Raw genomic sequence first — 21,618 nt, 5'->3', positions numbered from 1 at the left:
TGAATTATGAACAAAACATTGTCATCCGAAGACTTTCAAAGGTAGTGAAAACGAATCATAATTTGGTAATAATCTAGAGTAAGGAGATTTAATACCAAAAATGGAAGATGGTAGACGATTTATAAGAAATCAAGCTGTAAGAATGCATGAGGCCAATAAAAGTATGGAACTTTCATGGCATATAATAAACCTCGAGCTGCCTCAAGAATATGACGATTTTTCCGTTTGGCTACTCTATTTTATTGAAGAGTGTAGCTGCATGATTTTTTATGGATAATGTCATTTTCTTGACAAAAAGAGTCAAGGTCTTTGGAAACATAATCTTTGGCATTATCAAATCGGAGATTTTTTATTTTCTGACCAAATTGTGTGAGTACCATAGCATGAAATGATTTAAAAATAAGTGGTATCTCAAAACGCTCCTTAAATATAAACAACCAAGTTGTGCGAGTGAAATCATCAATAAATGTAATAAAATATTTTGCTTGAGAAATATTGGAGACACTCAAGGGCCCCCAAACATCAGTATGAATTAAAGAAAATGGAGTAACACTTTTGACTTCTGCGTGAGGAGAGTATGTACTCCTTTGATGTTTACTCAATTGATAAACCTCACAACGAAATTCTGACCTTACTTTAAGAGAAGGAAACATATAATGAAGAGATTGTGCAAATGGATGTCCCAACCGATTGTGCCATAACTGTGTCTAATTTTCAGTAGTGGAAACCATATTAATTTTTGGCACGTCCAATTAGCAAAGCCCCCCTTGTTCATGGCCTCCACCAATCACCTGCTTCGTTATAAGATCTTGAAAGATGCATGAAGTGGGTGAGAAGGTAACAAAGCAATTAAAATATTTTATCAACTGACTAACAGATAATAGATTCAAAGGGAAAGTAGGAAGGAAAAGAATATCAGTGAGTGGAAGTGATGGTGTGATAGAAGTGGAACCTTTCCCTTGGAATTTGGTTTGAGAACCATCAGCTATGGTAGCAAACTTGTGTGGAAGACTCAAAGATAGAGAATGTAATAAATTTTTGTTATCTATAAGATGCTCGGAGGATCCTGAGTCAATTATCCAGGATGAAGATGAGGCAGATAGCATACCTGAAGTGGTAGTGGCAGTAGTAATTGTGGAGGAACTAGGAGAAGAACCCTGCATTGTCTTCACTTTTTGAAATAGCTCATACTCTTTATCATTAAAAATTTTCCGTGATGCTGATTTTGTGGGTTGTTCTTCTTTTGTATTACTTACAAAGGCTTGATTGGCCCTTGTCAATTCTAACTGTCTATTGGCTTTATAGCATATTTCTTTATAATGTCCATATTGTCCACAGTACCTGCATGCTTTGGAATCCTTGTGTGGCCAAATTTCTTACAATGAGTACATTCTTCTCATCTGCTCTGCCAGCACCAATCCTTCGACCTCTTCCCCTACCTCCTCTATAACCTCAGCCTCGGCCTTGGCCGCGGTCAGATGATGATCCTCTATGATCGAAATACATAGTGGATGATACTTCAGTAGTGGAGGAAGAATTGTCTAGAATACGAATTAGTGTTGCACATACATCATCGAACTAGGGGACAACAAAAGCACTCTGAAGTTGAATCTTGGCAAACTCAAGATGGGGTTTAACATTTGCAAGGCAAATAGCAGTAATTAAGGCTTTCTTCTGCTTGTCTTGGATAGAAATATCTATGGTTGAAGGCTGAACTAACTTCCACTCTTGAAGAAAGCCTCTAAATTGGGTCAAGTACTCATGGATATTTTCTCCTTGTTTAGTATTCAACATTCTTTTGAGAATGTCATATGGTCTATGTAGAGTATCCGGGCAAGAATACGGTTTAGCACGTGTCTCCCAAATTTGTTTAGCAGTGTCAAGATGAATGACATTGTTGGAGACATCTTCTTCCATGGTATTGATTGGCCAACTAATCACCAAAGTATCATTTTCAACCATTTGTTATAAAAAATATCATCTTCATCAATAGGTGGTCCTTGGGTGGTGAGGTGACCAAGTAGGTCTGTTGTTATAAGGAACCTCCGAACCGATGTGGACCAACTCATAAAATTATACCCCACGTAAGGATATGGTGGTAATTCTCAGTACATCACTTTTGATATTCATATTCTCTTTAGCCATGATAGGCCTTTCTTCAAAAAATTCTAATAATAACACCAAGTAGTACTCTTCAAACAACTCAATGTATGGGGAATTTTAGCATTGATGCTAAATTATTATTTTGATTTTTTTATAATGCCACTCATAAGAGACTCAATAACAATCTTCTATATTAGGGGACTCTTGTTCCCATGAAAAAAATCCAATAATCTGATCATGGACTGGTCTAGGTTAACAAAATTTTCAAACCGACAAAACTGTTTTGATAGCTTCTTCTAGATAGAGAGACATGCATATCCATAATATAATAAGATAAAAGCATTAACATACTCAGATTTAAATAATCTTCTAAATTCGGAAACCAGTAACATGAAAAAAAAAATTTAAGCACTTATCTCACGGCTTGTGATCTTCCTACTCAAAATTGCCTTCTTTGAGTGGTGTTGATCATCACTTCTTTAGAGCATTCCTTCGACGAGGGATCCTAAATTTAATGTTTTGATACCATGTTGAATTTAGAATCCCTTTTCCAATATTCTGAGCAAGAGAAAGAAGAAAGAAAAAGAAGAAAAGGAGAAGAGCTTTTAGGTAGAGAGAAGAAAAAAGAAAAGAGAAAAAGAGGTATGCGCCAAGCAAAGAGAGAGGGAGAGATTAACTCAAGAAGGAAATGCGTAACTTGATTAATTCAAAATTACAACACCTCTATTTATTATAGAGGAAGAGATAGAGTCCACATACAATTATCATTTCAATCTCCTAATTATATCCCAACACTAACTCTCTCAGATAAGTCTATTCAAAACAATCTACTAGAAGACTAATATGATTTGAACTAGAACTCTTTCTTCAATCACGTATAAGGGGGGAAGCCAGCTCGTGGCCTTATCCTTGTGGATCCCTCATGATCTTCCAGCTTATCTTGATAAGGTTGCCAGCTCGTGGGATATTTGTGGGTCCCACTTGATCTTCAAGACTTCTAACTCATTTCAGCTTGTGCTCCTTAACTCCGTAACTCGTGCTAGCTTGGGTGAAGACTTTTCTTGGTGTCCCACCAGCTCGAGTACTATGGTGGGTCCCACGTTGTGATAAATTTTGAATAGGATAGTTAGGGTTCCCTTTTTTTTTACTATTGAAAAGCAGGCACGGAAGAGTCTTATATAACTCTCACAATAAGAAGTCTCACAAAGCAAAAATTAATATGGTGGAGTCTAAGAGGAGTCTCATAGAAGGAGGTCTCGAAAGAGCCTCAATTAAAGGTGTTTTAGTTATTTTTGTCTTCAATTTATGTTCACTTTTTTAATAATGTTTGGACATATCTTTAAGTGTTAGAGTTTGGGTGTAACTAGGACAAGGGTAGTTTATTTGTAATCTAATTTTATATTTTTTCCTCTATTCTAAATATAGGTTTATTGCACTCACATTAAACAAGTCAATGAAGTATTTTTATTTTCTAGAAATTCAATATGGTATATAGGAGGTTTTGTGAGTTGGTTGGTTAACCTACAGATATCATGTGAGCCTTTTTCTAATTTACTATTTCTAGTAGTTTAGGTTCATATTCTACCTTTTTCTTCCTTTCCTATCCTAGTACCCATTATTTCCTAGGTGTTTGTACCCCCATATTAAAATTTTCATATTTGAAGTTATATATTTATGGAAATATATTTGAGTTTAAATTTCAACGCAAAAACAATTTTGGTAATGAGAGTTTTCTGTAAAGCGAAATTGATATTTGAAGTAGTAAAGGTCAGACAATAAGAGAAGTTCGAGTAGTAGAAGAAAGCTTCAAGTTTTTAGGCATTTTATCACATCACAAAGGGACTTTACATGTCTAATTATATGTCACGAGAAAGATCTATAAGTTTATTTTCTAACCTGAGAAACAAATTCTCAATATGAGTCTTCTAGGTGGAGATATCAATATCGAAAGAGTCAATAGTCATGTTGGCGAAGGAAGAAAAACTACTGAATTCGACCAAATAGGAGTGTACAAAATCTGTCAGATTATTTGTCTCAAAATTATTATATATCATGAATAAATATTACACTTGAATAAAATATATTAAAAACTAGGTTAAGAAGTAGCAAATTTTATGTTAATCTGATCTACACATAAGGAGATATTCTCATTGGGATCGTTAAGGGTCTATTATGGACTCCATAGCAACACGAGTTATCCACAGGCATAGGAATTAAATTATGTCAATTTACTTTTAATGTAATTTTATTTGGTTTGGTTTACATTGGGTTGGTTTAGATGTAATGTGGCGTGAACCACTTGACCTATGGGTCACCTTTGTAATTTCGTCCTCAACCCTATTTAGGGGGACGCCAAGGGAAGGAGAAATTAAGTATTGAGAAAATTAGAGTAAACAGGTCAGATTCTCCCTCAGAGGTCTAGGTCGGATTCTCCCTCTGAGGTCCAGGTCGAGCTTCCTTCAAAGCTCCATCATTCTATTTGATTTCCATCATTCCACGTTCCAGAAACAAGAATCCTCTTCCAGCATCAAGAACAAGCATGGAGGGAAGAGAGGAAAGAAGGGTGACTCGATCCATGGCTCGGGAAGGACCTAACATCTTAGTATCAGACAGGTCCACCCTTGGGGATTCCTCTTCCCCTGATGATTTGAGGCAATTAGTTGAAGATAATCGGCAGAGGACAGACCTTCAGGCTCAATCCCTGGAAGAGGTGCGTCAGACAACCTCTGACCTGCGTGAGGCCATAAAATCCATGGATGCTGCCATCCAAGCTCTCCTCCAGTGCCAAGAGGACAATGGTACATGAGCACCACCACCGATAGCCTACTCTCCACCGGCCGACCACCATCAATTCCACCCACCACTCCCCCACAACCACCAATGCGTCATCACAATCCTCATCTGTGGCCTGCAACTCAGGGACCAAATACAGTTCCCAGGTATTTAAAACTTGACTTTCCTACGTATGATGAGTCTAAGTACCCCTTAATTTGGTTAGCCAAGTGTGATCAGTTCTTTTATCATCAAAAAACACCTGCGGATGAGAAAGTTTATTTGGCCGCCTATTATTCAGCCCATTAGGTCTCCTTTTTCATCACCGGTATTACTGGTCCGCAAGCATGATAAGTCATGGAGGTTTTGTGTGGATTACAGGCAACTCAATGCGCATACCATTAAAGATAGAGTTCCCATCCCAGTGGTGGACAAGTTGCTAGATGAGCTACATGGAGCTACTATTTTTACCAAACTCGATTTGAAATCTGGCTATCATCAAATCCGAGTTCACCCATCAGATGTGGAGAAAACAGCGTTCCGTACACATCACGGCCATTTCGAGTTCCTTGTCATGCCATTTGGTCTCTCAAATTCGCCTTCCACCTTCCAGGCCCTCATGAATGAGGTATTTTCCTTTCTCTTGAGGAAATACGTTTTGGTATTTTTCGATGATATTTTGGTCTATAGCAACAGTTGGGAAGAGCATCTTCAGCACCTTCACCAGGTATTTTCTCTTATCCGCTCACATCATTTGGTTTTAAATCAGTCCAAATATGCTATGGGAACTTCAGAAGTGGCATACTTGGGCCACGTTATTTCAACAGTTGGGGTGAAAGTAGACCAGAGTAAGATACAGGCCATTACAAATTAGCCTCCTCCTACATCCAATACAACCTTAAGGGGATTTTTGGGCTTAGCTGGGTATTATAGAAAATTTATTCGTAGCTATGGCCAGATTGCAGCTCCGCTCAACAACCTACTCAAGAAAAATGCCTTTACCTGGTCAGAGACAACGGCTCATTCCTTTCAGCAGTTGAAAGAGGCCTTATCATCCGCCCCAATTTTGCAGCTACCCGACTTTGATGAATCCTTTGTTGTGGAATGTGATGCTTCGAGGGACGGTATTGGTGCAATGTTACACCAATAGGGACACCTGATTGCTTATTTTAGCCGCCAACTTGGCCAGCACCACTACAAGTTAGCAGGTTATGAGAGGAAATTGATCGGATTAGCGAAAGCTATACAGCATTGGCGCCCTTATCTCTGGGGACGTCCATTTTTTATTCGCACTGATCATTGTAGCCTCAAGTATCTGCTTGAGCAGCGCCTCACTACCTCACCGCAGCAGCATTGGTTAAGTAAACTTATGGGGTTTGACTTTACTGTAGAGTATAAACCTGGGAGTTTGAATGTAGGGGTTGATGCTTTATCTCGCCGGGACATTCCAGAGCCGCAATTACATGCCATAAGTTAGCCCAGAGCTCTCTTGTTGGATTCTATACGAGAAGAGGCACAACAGTACCCGAAAATTATAGCTTTATATCATGAGATCCAGCAAGGGACAGCGGAAACCCATTGGACGGTTAAGGACAATCTGGTCCTCTACAAAAATAGAATCTTTCTACACCACACGTCCCCACTGATTCACATCATTTTAGCCTCCTTCCATGATAGTACACATGAGGGCCGACAAAAAACATATTTCCGGATCAGTCGGGAATTTTATTGGAGGGGCATGAAGCGTAGTATAGCCGATTAAGTGGTGGCTTGTGAGATTTGTCAACGGAATAAAGCTGAATCATTAAGTCCAGCTGGGTTGCTCCCACCACTTCAACTGTCATCACAGGTCTGGTCTGATATTTCTATGGACTTCATAGATGAACTTCCCTCTTCGTCAGGTAAATCCGTTATCTTTATAGTGGTGGATCATTTCTCAAAGTATGGGCACTTCATCCCTCTGGCACATCCTTACACTGCAGCTCAGGTCGCTCAGCTCTTTATGGATAATATTGTCCACTTACATAGGATGCCTAATTCCATTACCAGTGACAGGGAAGCAATCTTTACCAGTACATTCTGGAAAGAACTATTCAAGCTACAGGGCACAACGTTAGCATTCTCTTCAGCCTACCATCCGCAGACTGATGGTCAGACAGAGGTCGTCAATAGAACAATTGAAATGTATCTTCGCTATTTTGTGGGGGACTCACCTAAAAGGTGGGTTAAATGGCTCGCCTAGGCTGAATTCTATTACAACACCTCCTACCACAGTGCACTCGGCACAACCCCATTCAAGGTAGTATATGGTAGAGACCCACCCAGCATTTTATCATACGAACTAGGTGCCTCTAAGGTCGCCACTTTGGACCAAGCATTAGCCGAAAGAGACACCTTGTTCACTAAGGTACGTACTCATCTCCAGGAGGCACAACATACTATGAAGTTGTATTATGACAAGAAGCACCGGGAAGTCTTCTTTCTCCAGGAGATTATGTATGGCTGCGTCTCCAACACTACAGGGAGTTGTCACTGACAGCCTCCAAATGCTACAAGCTCTCTCTGAAGTATTATGGTCTCTTTCAGGTAATGAACCGCATTGGTACAGTTGCCTACAGCTTGCAGCTTCCGCTAGAGGCCAGGATTCACAATGTGTTTCACGTCTCCCAACTGAAGGCCTTCCAAGGTGACTCTCCCTTGCTGCACACACCTCTGCCCCCACTACATGAGGGACGTGTCCTTTCTAGGTGACTCTTCCTTGCTGCACACACCTCTGCCCCCACTACATGAGGGACGTGTCCTTTCTACTCCAGCACAGGTATTACAGGCTCGCCGCATTCAGGGTGATTGGGAGATCCTAGTGCAATGGGCTGATGCTGATCCCAGTGACACGACATGGGAGCTATTAGCTGCGTTCCGCACCCTCTACCCCTACTTCGAGCTTGAGGAAAAGCTCTTTCTCCAGGAGGGGGTGATGTTATGGACTCCGTAGCATCATGAGTTATCCACAGGCATAGGAATTAAATTATGTCAATTTACTTTTAATGTAATTTCATTTGGTTTGGTTTATGTTGGGTTGGTTTAGATGTAATGTGGCATGAACCACTTGACCTATGGGTCACCTTTGTAATTCAGTCCTCAACCCTATTTAGGGGGACGTCAAGGGAAGGAGAAATCAAGTATTGAGAAAATTAGAGTAAACAGGTCAGATTCTCCCTCAGAGGTCTAGGTCGGATTCTCCCTCTGAGGTCCAGGTCGAGCTTCCTTCAAAACTCCATCATTCCACGTTCCAGAAACAAGAATCCTCTTCCAGCGTCAAGAACAACCATAGAGGGAAGAGAGGAAAGAAGAGTGACTCGATCCATGGCTCGGGAAGAACCTAACAGGGTCATACTACAAAATGATGCAAATGAAGCAGTCATAACAGATTCTAGAACGAATCCCTTTATGTCAAGTTTTTTATCAAATCAAAGCGCTTTGTGTTTAGTTTCTTGGGCAGCAAAAAATTTATTGAGCTATATTTTGGGAGCTATTAATGTCATAAGCATAAAAGGTCAATTCAGCCAAATATTTTTCATAAGCATAAAAGGTCAATTCAGCCAAATATCTCTAATTTTTTCTATTTTCTGTCCAATTACCTCTCCATACATTGACATGAATTGAGTTTCCTTTTCTCCTAGAGTCCTAGTTTTTTAGGCAAATTTCTTTTCTTGTCAATGAGTTTTCGTTAGACTTAATCACTCCATGATGTGTTTGTTCAAGTTATGCAATATCCTGCCTGGATGTTTTTTTCAATTTTTTTTCAGTTTTTCTTACTTGGTTGTGTATCTTTCACTTCATCTCTAGAAATTATTCTCACCCCTTAAATTTTTTGAAGGTCCTACTTGGTCCAACTTTTTTATTACATTTACATATCTACAGTTACAATCACCCCTATTTGTTTCACAAAAATGGTCACATTCTAGAATCTTTTGGAAGTATGAGTGTTACATAGCCAGTTCCTTCTAATTAAAGTTTGTTTCTGTTGCTACTTCTTTAATTTATGATCTTTTATTTTTATCACTTTAGAGTAATGCCTATACCCAGTACCTAAAAAGTATAGGAGTACGCCCAATATCCAACTCAAGTCAAGTCTTCTATTCTTCACCTAAGATGTGATTTGTGTTTGAGCTACCCTTTAAAAGTGAGTTGTCTCTACTGTTGTTGGATCTTTCAGTTACAGTATGTTACAATGTGGGTCCCACCATGGTTGCACGAGCTGGTGCGACCCACCATGAGAATGTGAGATGACATGATGAGTCATCACACGATCTGGCATGAGTTGGGAGACGTGAAGCACGAGCTGGAATGAGTTGGAAGATTTAAAGATCAAGTGGGATCCACAAAGATAACCACGAGCTGGTATCCTTATCACATCAGTTGGAAGATCAAGTGGGACTCACAATGATAACCACGAGTTGGCATCTTTATCATATGATCACGTCCTCATAGAAGAATTTTAGTTTGAGTTATGTTAGTCTTCTAATTATGTTGAGTTATTTTATTATGATAGACTTATCGTTAAGAGTTATAATTTGGATGCAATTAGAAGAATGCTAGTTTAATTGTACTAGGACTCTACTACTTTCCACTACTATAAATATAGTTGCTTATACAAAAATTAATAATAATAAAGTGAAATAGTTCTTCACTTTTCTCTTGTGAAGACTTCCTCTCTAGCCTAAACTCTTTTTCTTTTTTTCTCTCTTCTCTCCTCTCTACCCGAGAGCTCTCTCTCTTCCTTTTTCTTTCTCCCTCTCACACCTTACTCGAGATTTTAGTAAAGGTTTCCTAAATTTGACATAGTACCAGAGCATCAAATTTAGGATCCTCACATCACAAGGAATGCTCTAAGAAGTTATGATCAAAACTACTCATAGAAAGCTCTTTGTGAAGCAAGATTGAAGCTCATGAGATAAGGTTTTTTTATTATTCTTATTATTAATTCATGCTACTGGTTTTCAGATTTAGAAGATAGTTTAGAGATGATTTTATGGTTGATTTTATGGTTGTCTTCACCTTATGAGTTGATATTTATGCATCTTGGATTAGAAGAAGTTACCAAGGCAGTTTTGTTGGTTTGGAAAATTTTTGATTGAAAACTAGTTTTATGTTGAGAGTTTATGCACAAAAAATATAATTTTGTGGGAACAAGATTTCCTGATGAAGAAGATTGGTATTGAGCCTATTATGAGTGGTTATTTATTCATTTGATTTCAGAAATATGATTACTTATCTTCTATGCTAAGCCTCTCCATTAACCGAGTTGGTTGAAGAACTCTACTTGGTTTTTTTATTATTATTTGTTGGAGAATTTTTTTTTACATTGAATTGCCTATTATGACTGAAGAAAACATGGGTAACAAGAGTGATATACTCAGAATCACTACTATACCCTTGCGAGGGGTATCAAATTTCATGAGCTGGTCCACATCAGTTCGCCAGTTTCTTTTAACAAAGGACCTACTTGGTCACCTCACCAAACTTGGCCCACTATTGATGAAGAAAATATTTTTTTATAATAAGTGGTTAAAAATGATACTTTGGTTATTAGTTGGCTCATCAATAGCATGGAAGAATATCTCTCCAAAAATGTTAGTCATTTTGATACCGCTAAACAAATTTGGGAGACTTGTGTTAAGTGTACACTAGCTCGAACAACTTACACATGCCATTTGATATTCTCAAAAGAATGTTCAACACTAAAAAAGGAGAAAATATCAATGAATATTTGGCTCATTTTAGAGGCTTTCTTCAAGAATGGAAAATAGCTCTGCCTACCTCCATGGATGTCTTAGTCCAGGACAAGCAGAAAGAAGCCTTAGTCATTAGTCATTGCCATTTGCTTTGCAAACATTAAGTCATATCTTGAAGTTGCTAAAAGTCAACTTCTTAGTGCCTTTGCTATTCCCACTTTTGATGAAGTATGTGCCCCATTACTCTATATTCCAGACACTTCTTCTATTTCTGAAGTATCATCCGCTATGTACTTGGGGCATATGGGAACATCATCCGACCACAGCAGAGGCCGTAGAAGAAATTATAGAGGAGGACAAGGAAGAGGTGGAAGGAATGGTTATGTCAGGAATAGATGGCAAGGAATGCACTCAGTGTTGGAGATATGGCCACACCATAGATACGTGCTATTACAAGAAATGAACCCATTATGGAAAATATTGCCACACTATAGAGACATGTTATAGAGTCCATGGCAAACCAGATTAGATGAAGGCTAATCAAGCCTTAGTAAGTGATACAAAGGAGGACCATTCTACCACATAAATAAAAAATAAAACCCTTACTAATGATGAGTATGACTTATTCCAAAAAATGAAAACACTGATGGTTTATTCTCCAAGTTCCTCCCTAACTGTTGCTGCTTCCACTGCTTCAAGTATCCTATCTGCCTCCTCTTCATCCTGAATAATTGACTCAGAGGCCTTCGACCATCTCACAGGTAACAAAAATCTAATAAACTCAGTTTCTCCTTGTCTCTCACATAAATTTTTTACCATAGCTGATGGGTCTCAAACTAAAGTTCTAGGAAAGGATCCACTTCTGTTACACCATCACTTCCACTCAGATATTCTTTTTGTTCCTACTTTTTCCTTGAATATTTTATCTGTTAGTCAGCTAACAAAATATTTTAATTGCTCCATCACCTTCTCATCCACTTCTTGTGTGTTTCAGGATCTTATAACGAAGAAGGTGATTGGTGGAGGCTGTGAACAAGGGGGGCTCTACTACCTGGACGTGCCTAAAATGAATACCGTTTCAACTAGTGAAACTGATACAAGTCTATGGCACAATCGGTGTAGACATCCATCCACAAAATCTCTTCATCGTCTTTTTCCTAATCTTAAATAAAGGTTAGAGTTAAATTGTGAAGTCTATCAACTGAGAAAACACCGGAGGACTACATACTCACCTCGTCTAGAACTTATAAGTGTTGCTCCTTTTTCATTAATTCATACAAATGTGTGGGGACCCTTCAGCGTCTCAAATATTTACTGTGTCAAGTACTTTATTAAATTTATTGCTGAATTTACTCAAACCACATGGTTATTTCTCTTTAAAGAATAATCTGAAATACCATCCATATTTAAAACCTTTCATGCTATGGTACTCACTCAGTTTTGTCAGAAAAAAATACTTCGGTTTGATAATGCCAAATAATATACTTCAAGAGACCTTGACTTCCTTTTTCAAGAGAATGGCATTATCCATCAAACATCGTGTGCCTACACCCCTCGAAAAAATGGTATAGCAGAACGGAAGAACCGTCATCTTCATGAGGTAGCTCGTAGTTTATTGTATACCGTGAAAGTCCCATACTTTTATTGGTCGCATGCCATCCTTAATGCATGATTTCTTATAAATAGGCCACCCTCTTTCATTCTCGATTATAAATCCCCATACTCCTTATTGTTGCCAGATGATGATCCTTTTTCACTTCCCTTGAAAGTCTTTGGTAGTCAATGTTTTGTTCATATTACCTCCCCACAATATAGTAAACTTGATCCCAAATCTATCAAATGTATCTTCTTAGGATACTCTTACACATAGAAGGGTTATATTTTGTTACAGTCCCAAATCTGACACAGGGATTCATAGGGAGGAAGACGAGAAAGACAAAAATCAAGTCGAAGGGAAGCTTGAAAACCCTAGGTTCTTTGAGGAGAACACACACCCCTGAGCTCGTTGAGGAGAACTCAAAACCCTTGTTTACACTAAATCAATGCTTACTTTTTCTCATTACTCTTACCCCTTAAATAGGGTTCCCCCTTACAAGGTTCAAGATAAAATATTACAAAAATACCCCTATAGATAAAATATTACAAAATGCCCCTATGACCATTAATTCTTTAACTGAAATAAAAATAAAATAAATTAAAGAAAACCAACTAATTAGACTCTAAATAATTTATAATGTTATTGCGTGCATAACATTACACCCCCTGGGAGAAAGAACTTGTCCTCAAGCTCGAAGGTAGGGTCTGCTTGCCCTTGTTGACGTCTCCACCTGTTTCCATGTAGCATCCACGGTATCTGTGGTAGCCCACTAGACGACAAAATTGGAGCATTCCACCCGAGAAACAATTTTTTTTTGCCGACACTGCTAGCATCACTTGTTTTACCACATCCAATACGGTTAAGTAGCATGACATCAAATGCAAAAACTACTTCCTCATACAACACCTTCACCACAACAAAAATTGCAATAGGTGGACCTATGCCCATTACAGAAGGGTCCACACCAACAATAGTAAAATTCCTGAATACACCAAGAATTGGTATTGCCTTCTACTCTGCAACTGAGCTTCTCATAAAGAGGATTGCACTAGCACCATCACCTACTTGGCTCGAGTTACCAGTAGTGGTCGTGCCATCCTTCTTGAAAACAGTCTTCCGCTTAGCCCGGTCAGACACAAATGCATTATGAAGGCAGCCCTCATCCATAGAAAGCACAACATTTTGTCGACAAACATCCTCCACAGAAATCACACCATAGAATGCTTGCATCCTGCAAACCCACACGCCAACATGGGTAACAGAATTCAGTCTAGTGCTGACCCCAACCCCTCTCTCTATGGCATTTATCTGCTTAGGAAGAACGCAAAATAGAAATTGATCAGCACTACCAGTGTTTCATTCTGCACTGCCACTATTTTCAACACTGATTTCTGGCTATCTAGCAGCAATGTTTGCTGCATTGCCACAGTAGCATTGTGGCCTTGGCTGTCTGGCAGCACTGTGTTTAGCACTGGCACAACAACCATCATTTTGTGGAAGAATCCATGTTCGTATGCGCAAGCTATCTATCTTGATAAGTGAAAACATTCCTCAGCACTATCCTTCAGATGGTTGATATTCCCACGCAAAACTGCAGCACTTATACTCTGTCCAGACGCAGCCCAGAATTTAATTTTTTTCCCTTCAACAACCATAAAAATCATTCCCCACAGCATTACATTCAAATTATGGCCAAGCGAACCTTCATCATTGAGAGTCTCCCTATTTGAAAATTTTTCTCAAAATCAATTGTATTAAGACATTCTTTACCAAAGACAACCCCTCTGCCACATAAGATTTCAATTGAGACTAGGTCAATGGCATGTAATTCATTAAATACACCACGGGCATCATCAATGTTCCCACCTTGCACAAACACATTCAAGTCTTGTCTCATTTGTTCAAAGTCAGAATATTCCACGTGGTGCTCCTTTGCATTATGTTTTTGAGCTTGTATTTTCTTTTGTGTTGCCCTTTTCTTCACTGCAATAGCAGCAACAATTTTAAATTTCAGCATCATCTTCGGCTCAAGAGCTCCATGAATGGCACATGTAGTAAGAACAAGAATTATTTTTGTTGTTGTCCCTTTTCGACCAGAATTAGCTACAAAGTGCAGAGGAGTATCTGTTGTGCCCACAGAAATAGTTAATTGTGCTCCAGCACTGCTGCTACTACTCACAGAACTGTCAACACTGTTTTCAATAGTCCCATTGTTGGCAGCACTGTTTTCTGTAGTGTCACAACAATAGTACAAAAAAAATTGTGGAAGAACCCAAGTGCTGCAAAACCAGCAGCATCCTCCTGTCTCCTCTCCCAAATCCTTCCATCTAAACCAGAAGCTTCAACATTTGGATCTTGTAGGAGTCTTTTACATACAACATCTATCAAAGTTGAATATGTAGCAACAGAGGGAAGAACATTAATTTTTTGTAATGAATCAAACACCCTAAATGCTTGCACCAGACATCCGTCATGGCACAAACCATTAATGACTGCATTATAAGTAACTATATTGGGATGGACACCCTTGGCTCTCATCCTCTCACAGAGAACTAAAGCCTCTTTAAAATATCCTTCTTTATAGAGCCCATCAACCACAACATAGTAGACAACAACATCCAAACCCATTCCCATTTCTTCAGCTTCCAAGACAAGCTCATGATCAAGTTGAGCTCTCCCTTGCCTAGTAAGTGCATACAAGATTGCGGTCAGGGTGCTTAAACTTCCCTCACCCCTATAATTTAGAAATTGAAGAGCTCCATTTATGTTCTATTTGCACATGCCTCTTCTCCTCATTACAAAGTAAACATCAGAAGCTGCATAATGACAACCTTTCTTGCATAAAAAAAATAATACCATCATTATACAACAAACCAAGTTTCTCATAATCTAATTGTTCAATCCGGTAAAGCAACTCGAAGATACCCTCTTCACCACCTTCATTAAACTTGGCATCCATCAATTTCATATAAATAAAATCAGGCAGTGGCAACCCATTTTTTCTGAGTTCAAAAAATAGGGCAGCTGCCATTTCCACCAAACTTTGTTGCAACAAGAAAAATGGCCTAACTACATACATGGGATCCAAAAAATTAAACAAAAAGTTTTGATATTGACTAGTACTGCTGAAAAAATGACCATGAACAAACACTGTTGTTGTGTGCATCCACAACAATATAATTTGTCCCATAAAAATTGATATAACTCATCCACAAGACCATTCTCGGCACACCCAAAAAACTTTTATCTCCATTTTGTCCCACATTGGCTACCTTCTCATATTCAGAACTCCCACCGAATTAAAAATTTTCCGTGAACAGAACCTGAGCAGCATACATGGGACCCAAAAAATTAAACACAACGTTTTCAATTTGACCAAGAACAGACGCATAGGTGTTGTTCGCATCAACAAAAAAACAACTCACCCCAAGAAAATTATTTAGCATTCGCAGAATCCCCAAAAAATTCCCATATCTCCCTTCAGATGCAAAAACATGAATTCCGTCAAATTTGCACTGTTTCTCTACTTCACGGAACAGAAAACCTCCATCCCCAAAATTCGAGCAGCATTGCTGCTGATCAGCCCCTTTTAGCCCCATCACCCCCATGAAAGAGTGTTTTTGACATCCAAATCGAGGGTGTTTTAGAAACTTACCCCAAAATTTCTTCTTCCACTGTGGTTCCCCTTTCTCTCGTTACCCTTTCTCCCATTTTCTCCTTGCCTTGTTGACTGCTAGAATGACGGACCCCAGAAAAAATTCGTTGTGGTTGGTTTCTCGTCGGTCTATCGAGAATGAGAGTGAAAGGGAGAGTTCTGAAGCCAAATGCCCCCAGACCTTTTTTCGACAGAGCCTCACCCTTTTCCGTTGGCGAATAGCGTCATGTTGGGGGTTCTCTACTTGGGGAAAGATTTTAGGTTGAAACTTTTCCAAGACAGAGGTATCTCAGAAATGTTTCCTATTCGGAGATGACTCTGGAAATTTTTTCGTCTCCCATTCGGGGAGACATTTTTCGTCCAGTGTGAAAGGCTTGTTGTTTGCCATGAGAAGGTTCCCTGAGCGGGACTTTTGCTCCTCATCCTTTCTCTCTGCAACCCCTTCACACATCGCTACCATCTGCCTTTCGAGTATGTGGAGTTTCTGGTTCAAATTTGGATTAGATCCAACTTTTGCATGATCTGAGCGAACCTGCTCTCACTTTTTGCCTGTACCTTTGCATGTGCATTCATCCCTCTGATCAACAACTCTAACTTCCCATTCCAGGAATTCCCCATGTTATGCAGCTTTGATACCAGTTATTACTATCCCAGATTTGACACTGCGATTCGTAGGGAGGAAGAAGAGAAAGATGAAAATCAAGCCGAAGGGAAGCTTGAAAACCCTAGGTTCTTTGAGGAGAACGCACACCCCTGAGCTCGTTGAGGATAACTCAAAACCCTTATGTACTCTAAATCAATACTTGCCTTTTCTCATTATTCTTACCCCTTAAATAGTGTTCACCCTTACAAGGTTCAAAATAAAATATTAAAAAAATGTCCATGTGGCCTGTTAATTCTTTAAATGAAATAAAATAAAGTAATATAAATAAAAATAATTAATTAGACTCTAAATAACTTAGCAATGTTATTGCGTACATAACATTACACCCCCCTTGGAGAAAGAGTTTGTCCTCAAGTTCGAAGGTAGGGTCTGCTTGCAGACGTCTCCATCTGGTCCCAAGTAGCATTCGCGATATCTGGGTCAGCCCTCTGGACGACAAAACTGGAGTATTCCACCAGAGAAGCAATTATTTTTTTACACTGCCAGCATCACTTGCTGTAGCACACCCCAATACGGTTAAGCACCATGACTTCGGGTGCAAGAACTACTCCCTCATTGAATGCCTTCACCATAGCAGAAATTGCAACAAGTGGACCCATGCCCATTACTGAAGGTTCCACACCAACAGTAGTAAAATTCCTGAATACACCAAGAATTGGTTATATTTTCTGCTCTGCAACTAATCTTCTCATAAAGAGGATTGCACCAGCACCATCACTTACTTGGCTCGAGTTACCAGTAGTGGTCGTGCCATCCTTCTTGAAAACAGTCTTCAGCTTAGCCTGGTTGAACACAAATGAATTATGTCACCAGCCATCTTCCACATAAGCACAACATTTTTCTCCTCCTGATTTTTAGTGTCAATGATCATTGTAGCCACTGATGCAGTTTCTGCAGCAGCTTGCTTATGGGAGAGAACAACAGCATCGTTTTGCTTCTGCTTGGTGACACCAATTCGATGAGGATCATATTCAAAAGTAATACCCAAAGGAAGAAAATCCGGAGCTTGCTGGAAATTATTTATCTTAGGGTGGATTGAGCCTTCCACACCATAGGATTTGCAGTCATCGAATCCAGCTTGTATAGTTGCAGCCACAGCGGTAACAGCCTGAAGTCTAGAAGAACCTTGCTATTTCACAGTTCTGATTGGCACCATTTATGGAAAACCAGCATAGAATGCATGCATCCTGCAAAACTGCATGCCAACATGGGCCAGAAAACCAGCAGCGTCATCTGTTTCATGCAGCACTACCACTATTTTAAGCACCGGTTTCTGCACTGTCACAACAACTCTGTTTTCTAGACTATCTGGCAGCACTCATTTTCTGCACTGACACAGCAGATATCATTTGGTGGAAGAACCCATTAGCCTCTTCCGTTGGCAAATGCTGGGGCTGACTTGCTCGACTGAGAACAGCCACCCAGTAGGCATCATTTTCAGTATTTGGAAGTAGTGCTTGTTCAGTAACTAGAGCACCCAAGTTTGTAGTATCACTTGTTGAATTGTCAGTGGAGGGGAATGAAGACATTACAGCAGCTGCTACCAAGTTCATCTCAGGATGTGTCTCTGTAATGTTCCAACTCCTCTGTGCCAGGTATAACTCCCTTGTTCTGGTTGTCAACTGCAGAACCCATTCTGTCGCAGAATGTAGGACTGAAATGGGTTGTCTCTTCCAGCTCCGTCCAGTCCCTACGTCCTTGTAGGAGTTTGTGGTACATGTTAGTAAATATTTGGTTGGCCTCTCCTGCCCAGGCCAACTTCTCCATCTCCCTATACAGTGGCAGCCAATGGCCTGGTTGTATTTCGTGTAACTTTCCAGCAAGTATAACAGTCCCCTTGTTAACATAACATCTGGTTATATAATTCAAGTACTTCACCTCTATCGTAGGCATTGCATCAAGTATAGGATTAGACCATTGCAAGAGATACAAAGTTGACATCCTTATGGTATTTGGGCAGACACTAGGGAGCTCCTATGAAGTCAAAATTAAGGAGTTCACCATGGCTCCGAATGTGGTGATGGAGATTCTAAACCATGTCCTCAACTGGAGAAAGAGAACATTCTCACGTCTTACCACAAGTGACATCTTTTGGATGTGGGCTATAACCCAACAAGTGACACTTAATTTTGGCTTCTCCATGGCATGTTAGAAGATTGATATTGCTACAAGTTCCAAAAAAAATGGCCTTCCATTTGCTCAAGAGATCATAATCATCCTCCTATGGTGTGGAATGGACCTCATCAATGAGGAAAGTGTGGACATCATGAAGAAGATGTCCATCAATGAGACCGAGGTATGAAATTTTAGCTTTACCAAGTGGTGAGGTCAATGGGTGAAAAAGGACACAATTCATAAGGAAGTGTTCCAAGGTGGGACCCACCATGATCACACGACCTGGTGGGACCCACCATGATCACATGAGGTGGCATGATGAATCTTACATGACTCTCACAATAAGAAGTCTTACAGAGCCAAAATTATTATAGAAGTAGGTCTCATAGAAGAGTTTCAGCTTAAAGGTATTTTAGTTATGCTAGTCTTCTATTTATGTTGAGTTATTTAATTATGCTAGTACTTATCTCTCAGTGTTAGAGTTTGGGTGTAATTGGGACAAAGGTAGTTTAATTGTAATTGAACTCTACTAATTCCCTCTATTATAAATACAGATTCATTTACTCTGATTACATAAAGTCAATTAAGCTCTCCACTTCTCAACTCCTGAAGAATCTCTCTTTAGCCTAAACTCTTTTTCTCTGTTTTCTCTTCTCTCCTCTCTACCCGAGTTCTCTCTCTCTCTCTCTCTCTTTGCTCTTTTTCTTCTCCCTCTCTCATCTTGCTCTATGTTTCAATCAGGGGGTCCTAAATTCAACATGGTATCAAAGCATCAAATTTAGGATCCCCACGTCAAAATAATGCTCTAAGAAATTATGATCAAAGCTACTTATAGAAGACACTTTGTGAAGCAAGATTGAATCTTTTGAGATAAGTTTTTTTATTCTTGTTATTATTACTTCATTTTATTGGTTTTTAAATCTTTAGAAGATGGTCCAAAGATGATTTTTTTTGTTGTCTTCATCTTATGAAATTATTGATATTTATGCATCTCGGATTAGAAGAAGTTTACAAAGGTAGTTTTGTCGGTTTCTATGTTCTTGGCTGAAAATCAGTTTATGTTGACATTTTTTAAATAAAAAGTTATAATTTTGTGGAAACAAGACTTTCCAGATGAAGAAAATTTTTCTTGAGCTTATTATGAGTGGTTTTTTATCCATTGGATTTCAGAAATCTAATTACTGAGCTTCTATAATAAGCTTCTCCATTAACTGAGTTATTTGAAAAACTCTATTCAGTTTTGTGTTTTTTTGGAGAATTTTTTGAAAGCCACGAGGTGGCTGATTGATCTTGGAAGTTAATATATACTGGTTTATCCCAAGTTGGAGTCAAATATATTTTTGGAATTCTCTTGGAAAGATGTAATTCGGAATTGCTACCTTACCTTACTTGATCTCATGATTATTGATAGATGTTTGCTATTCTGTACAAGGAAGACTAGAGAATTAAATATATAAATTTTTGGCCAGCAAGTGGACTAGCCTAAGAGGGTTCCCACCTTGCCTAAAAACTTAATAACCTCAGGTTCTCCTCCCATCTACCCGAGCTAGCCTTCGCTGGTTTTGAATCTCCAAGTAGCTTACTTAGGCTACTTAAAATTTGAGTACATTATTACCCTTGAATTGCCTCTAATGGCTAAATAATACATGGGTAACAAGAATGATATTCTCAAGATTACTACCATACCCTTGTGAGGGATATCAAATTTCTTGAGCTGGTTCACATCAGTTCGACGGTTTCTTATAACAAGGAATCTACTTGGTCACCTCACCAAACTTGGGCCATCCATTGATGAAGAAGATATTGCTAATGCTAATTGGTTAAAAAATGACACTTTGGTTATTAGTTGACTCATCAACAACATGGAAAAACTTGTCTCCAACAATGTTATTCATCTCAACACCGCCAAACAAATTTGGGAGACATGTGGTAAGTTGTACACTAGCTCCGACAACTTACACAAGTCATATGATATTCTCCAAAGAATGTTCAACACTAAACAAGGAGAAAATATCCATGAATATTTGGCTCGCTTTAGAGGCCTTCTTAAGGAATGGAAGCTAGCTCAACCTACCTCCACCGATGTTTCTATCCAAGACAAGTAGAAGGAAGCCTTAGCCATTGCCATTTGCGTAGCAAACATTAAGCCATATCTCAAAGTTTTTAAAAGTCAACTCCTTAGTGCTCTGCTATTCCCACCTTTGATGATGTATGTGCCACATTACTCCAAATTCTGGACTCTTCTTCTCCTTCTCCTATTGAAGTATTATCCGCTATGTACTCTAGGTATAGGGGAACATCAACCGACCACGACCGAGGTCATGGAATAAATTATATGAGGACAAGGAAGAGGTGGAAGGAATGGTTTTCTCAAAACAGATGGTAGGGAATGCACCCATTGTGGGAAATATGGCCACATTATAGATCAATGTTTTAAAATCCATGGTATACCGGATTAAGTTAATGCTAATCAAGCCTCAGTAAGTGATACAAAGGAGGACTATTCTAGCCCACCAATAGAAAAGAAAATCCTTACCAATGATGAATATGACTTTTTCCAGAAAATGAAAACACTAATGGTCTCTCCTATAAGTTTCTCCTCAATTGTTGTTGCCACCACTGCTTTAGGTATGTTCTCTACCACTTCCTCCTCTTCATCCTAGATAATTGACTCATGGGCCTCCGAGCATCTCATAGGTAACAAAAATCTACTCCACTCAGTTTCTCCTTGTCTCTCGAATAAATTGGTTACCATAGTTGACGGATCCCAAACTAAAGTTCTCGAGAAAGGATCCACCTCTGTTACACCATCACTTCCACTCACATATATTCTTTTTATTCCTACTTTTCCCTTGAATCTTTTATCTGTTAGTCAACTAACACAACATTTTAATTGCTCAATTACCTTCTTACCCACTGCTAGTGTGTTTCAGGATCTTACAACGATGCAGGTGATTGGTGGAGGCTATGAACAAGG

The 21,618-nt window shown here is 39.1% G+C and overlaps 1 protein-coding gene across 1 annotated transcript in view; it reads right to left on the bottom strand.

The window, feature by feature from the left end:
• Positions 1-17,014: 17,014 nt before the first annotated feature.
• Positions 17,015-21,618, bottom strand: part of LOC137943737 (3-ketoacyl-CoA thiolase 1, peroxisomal-like) — a 44,511-nt gene continuing 39,907 nt past the window's right edge. Inside the window, exons 2-5 of the mRNA XM_068789176.1 lie at positions 17,858-18,148; positions 17,362-17,655; positions 17,233-17,308; positions 17,015-17,133 (exon numbers count right to left, since the gene is read on the bottom strand). Coding sequence (XP_068645277.1) covers positions 17,015-17,133; positions 17,233-17,308; positions 17,362-17,655; positions 17,858-18,148 — 780 coding nt within the window. The remainder of the gene's footprint in view (positions 17,134-17,232; positions 17,309-17,361; positions 17,656-17,857; positions 18,149-21,618) is intronic.

The sequence above is a fragment of the Aristolochia californica genome, unplaced genomic scaffold (assembly GCF_029961685.1).
Source record: "Aristolochia californica isolate CCGP_79_NKW_82.1479 unplaced genomic scaffold, dmAriCali1.0.hap1 SCAF_11, whole genome shotgun sequence".
NCBI lineage: Eukaryota > Viridiplantae > Streptophyta > Magnoliopsida > Piperales > Aristolochiaceae > Aristolochia > Aristolochia californica.
This window is presented reverse-complemented; position numbering and strand designations above follow the sequence as displayed.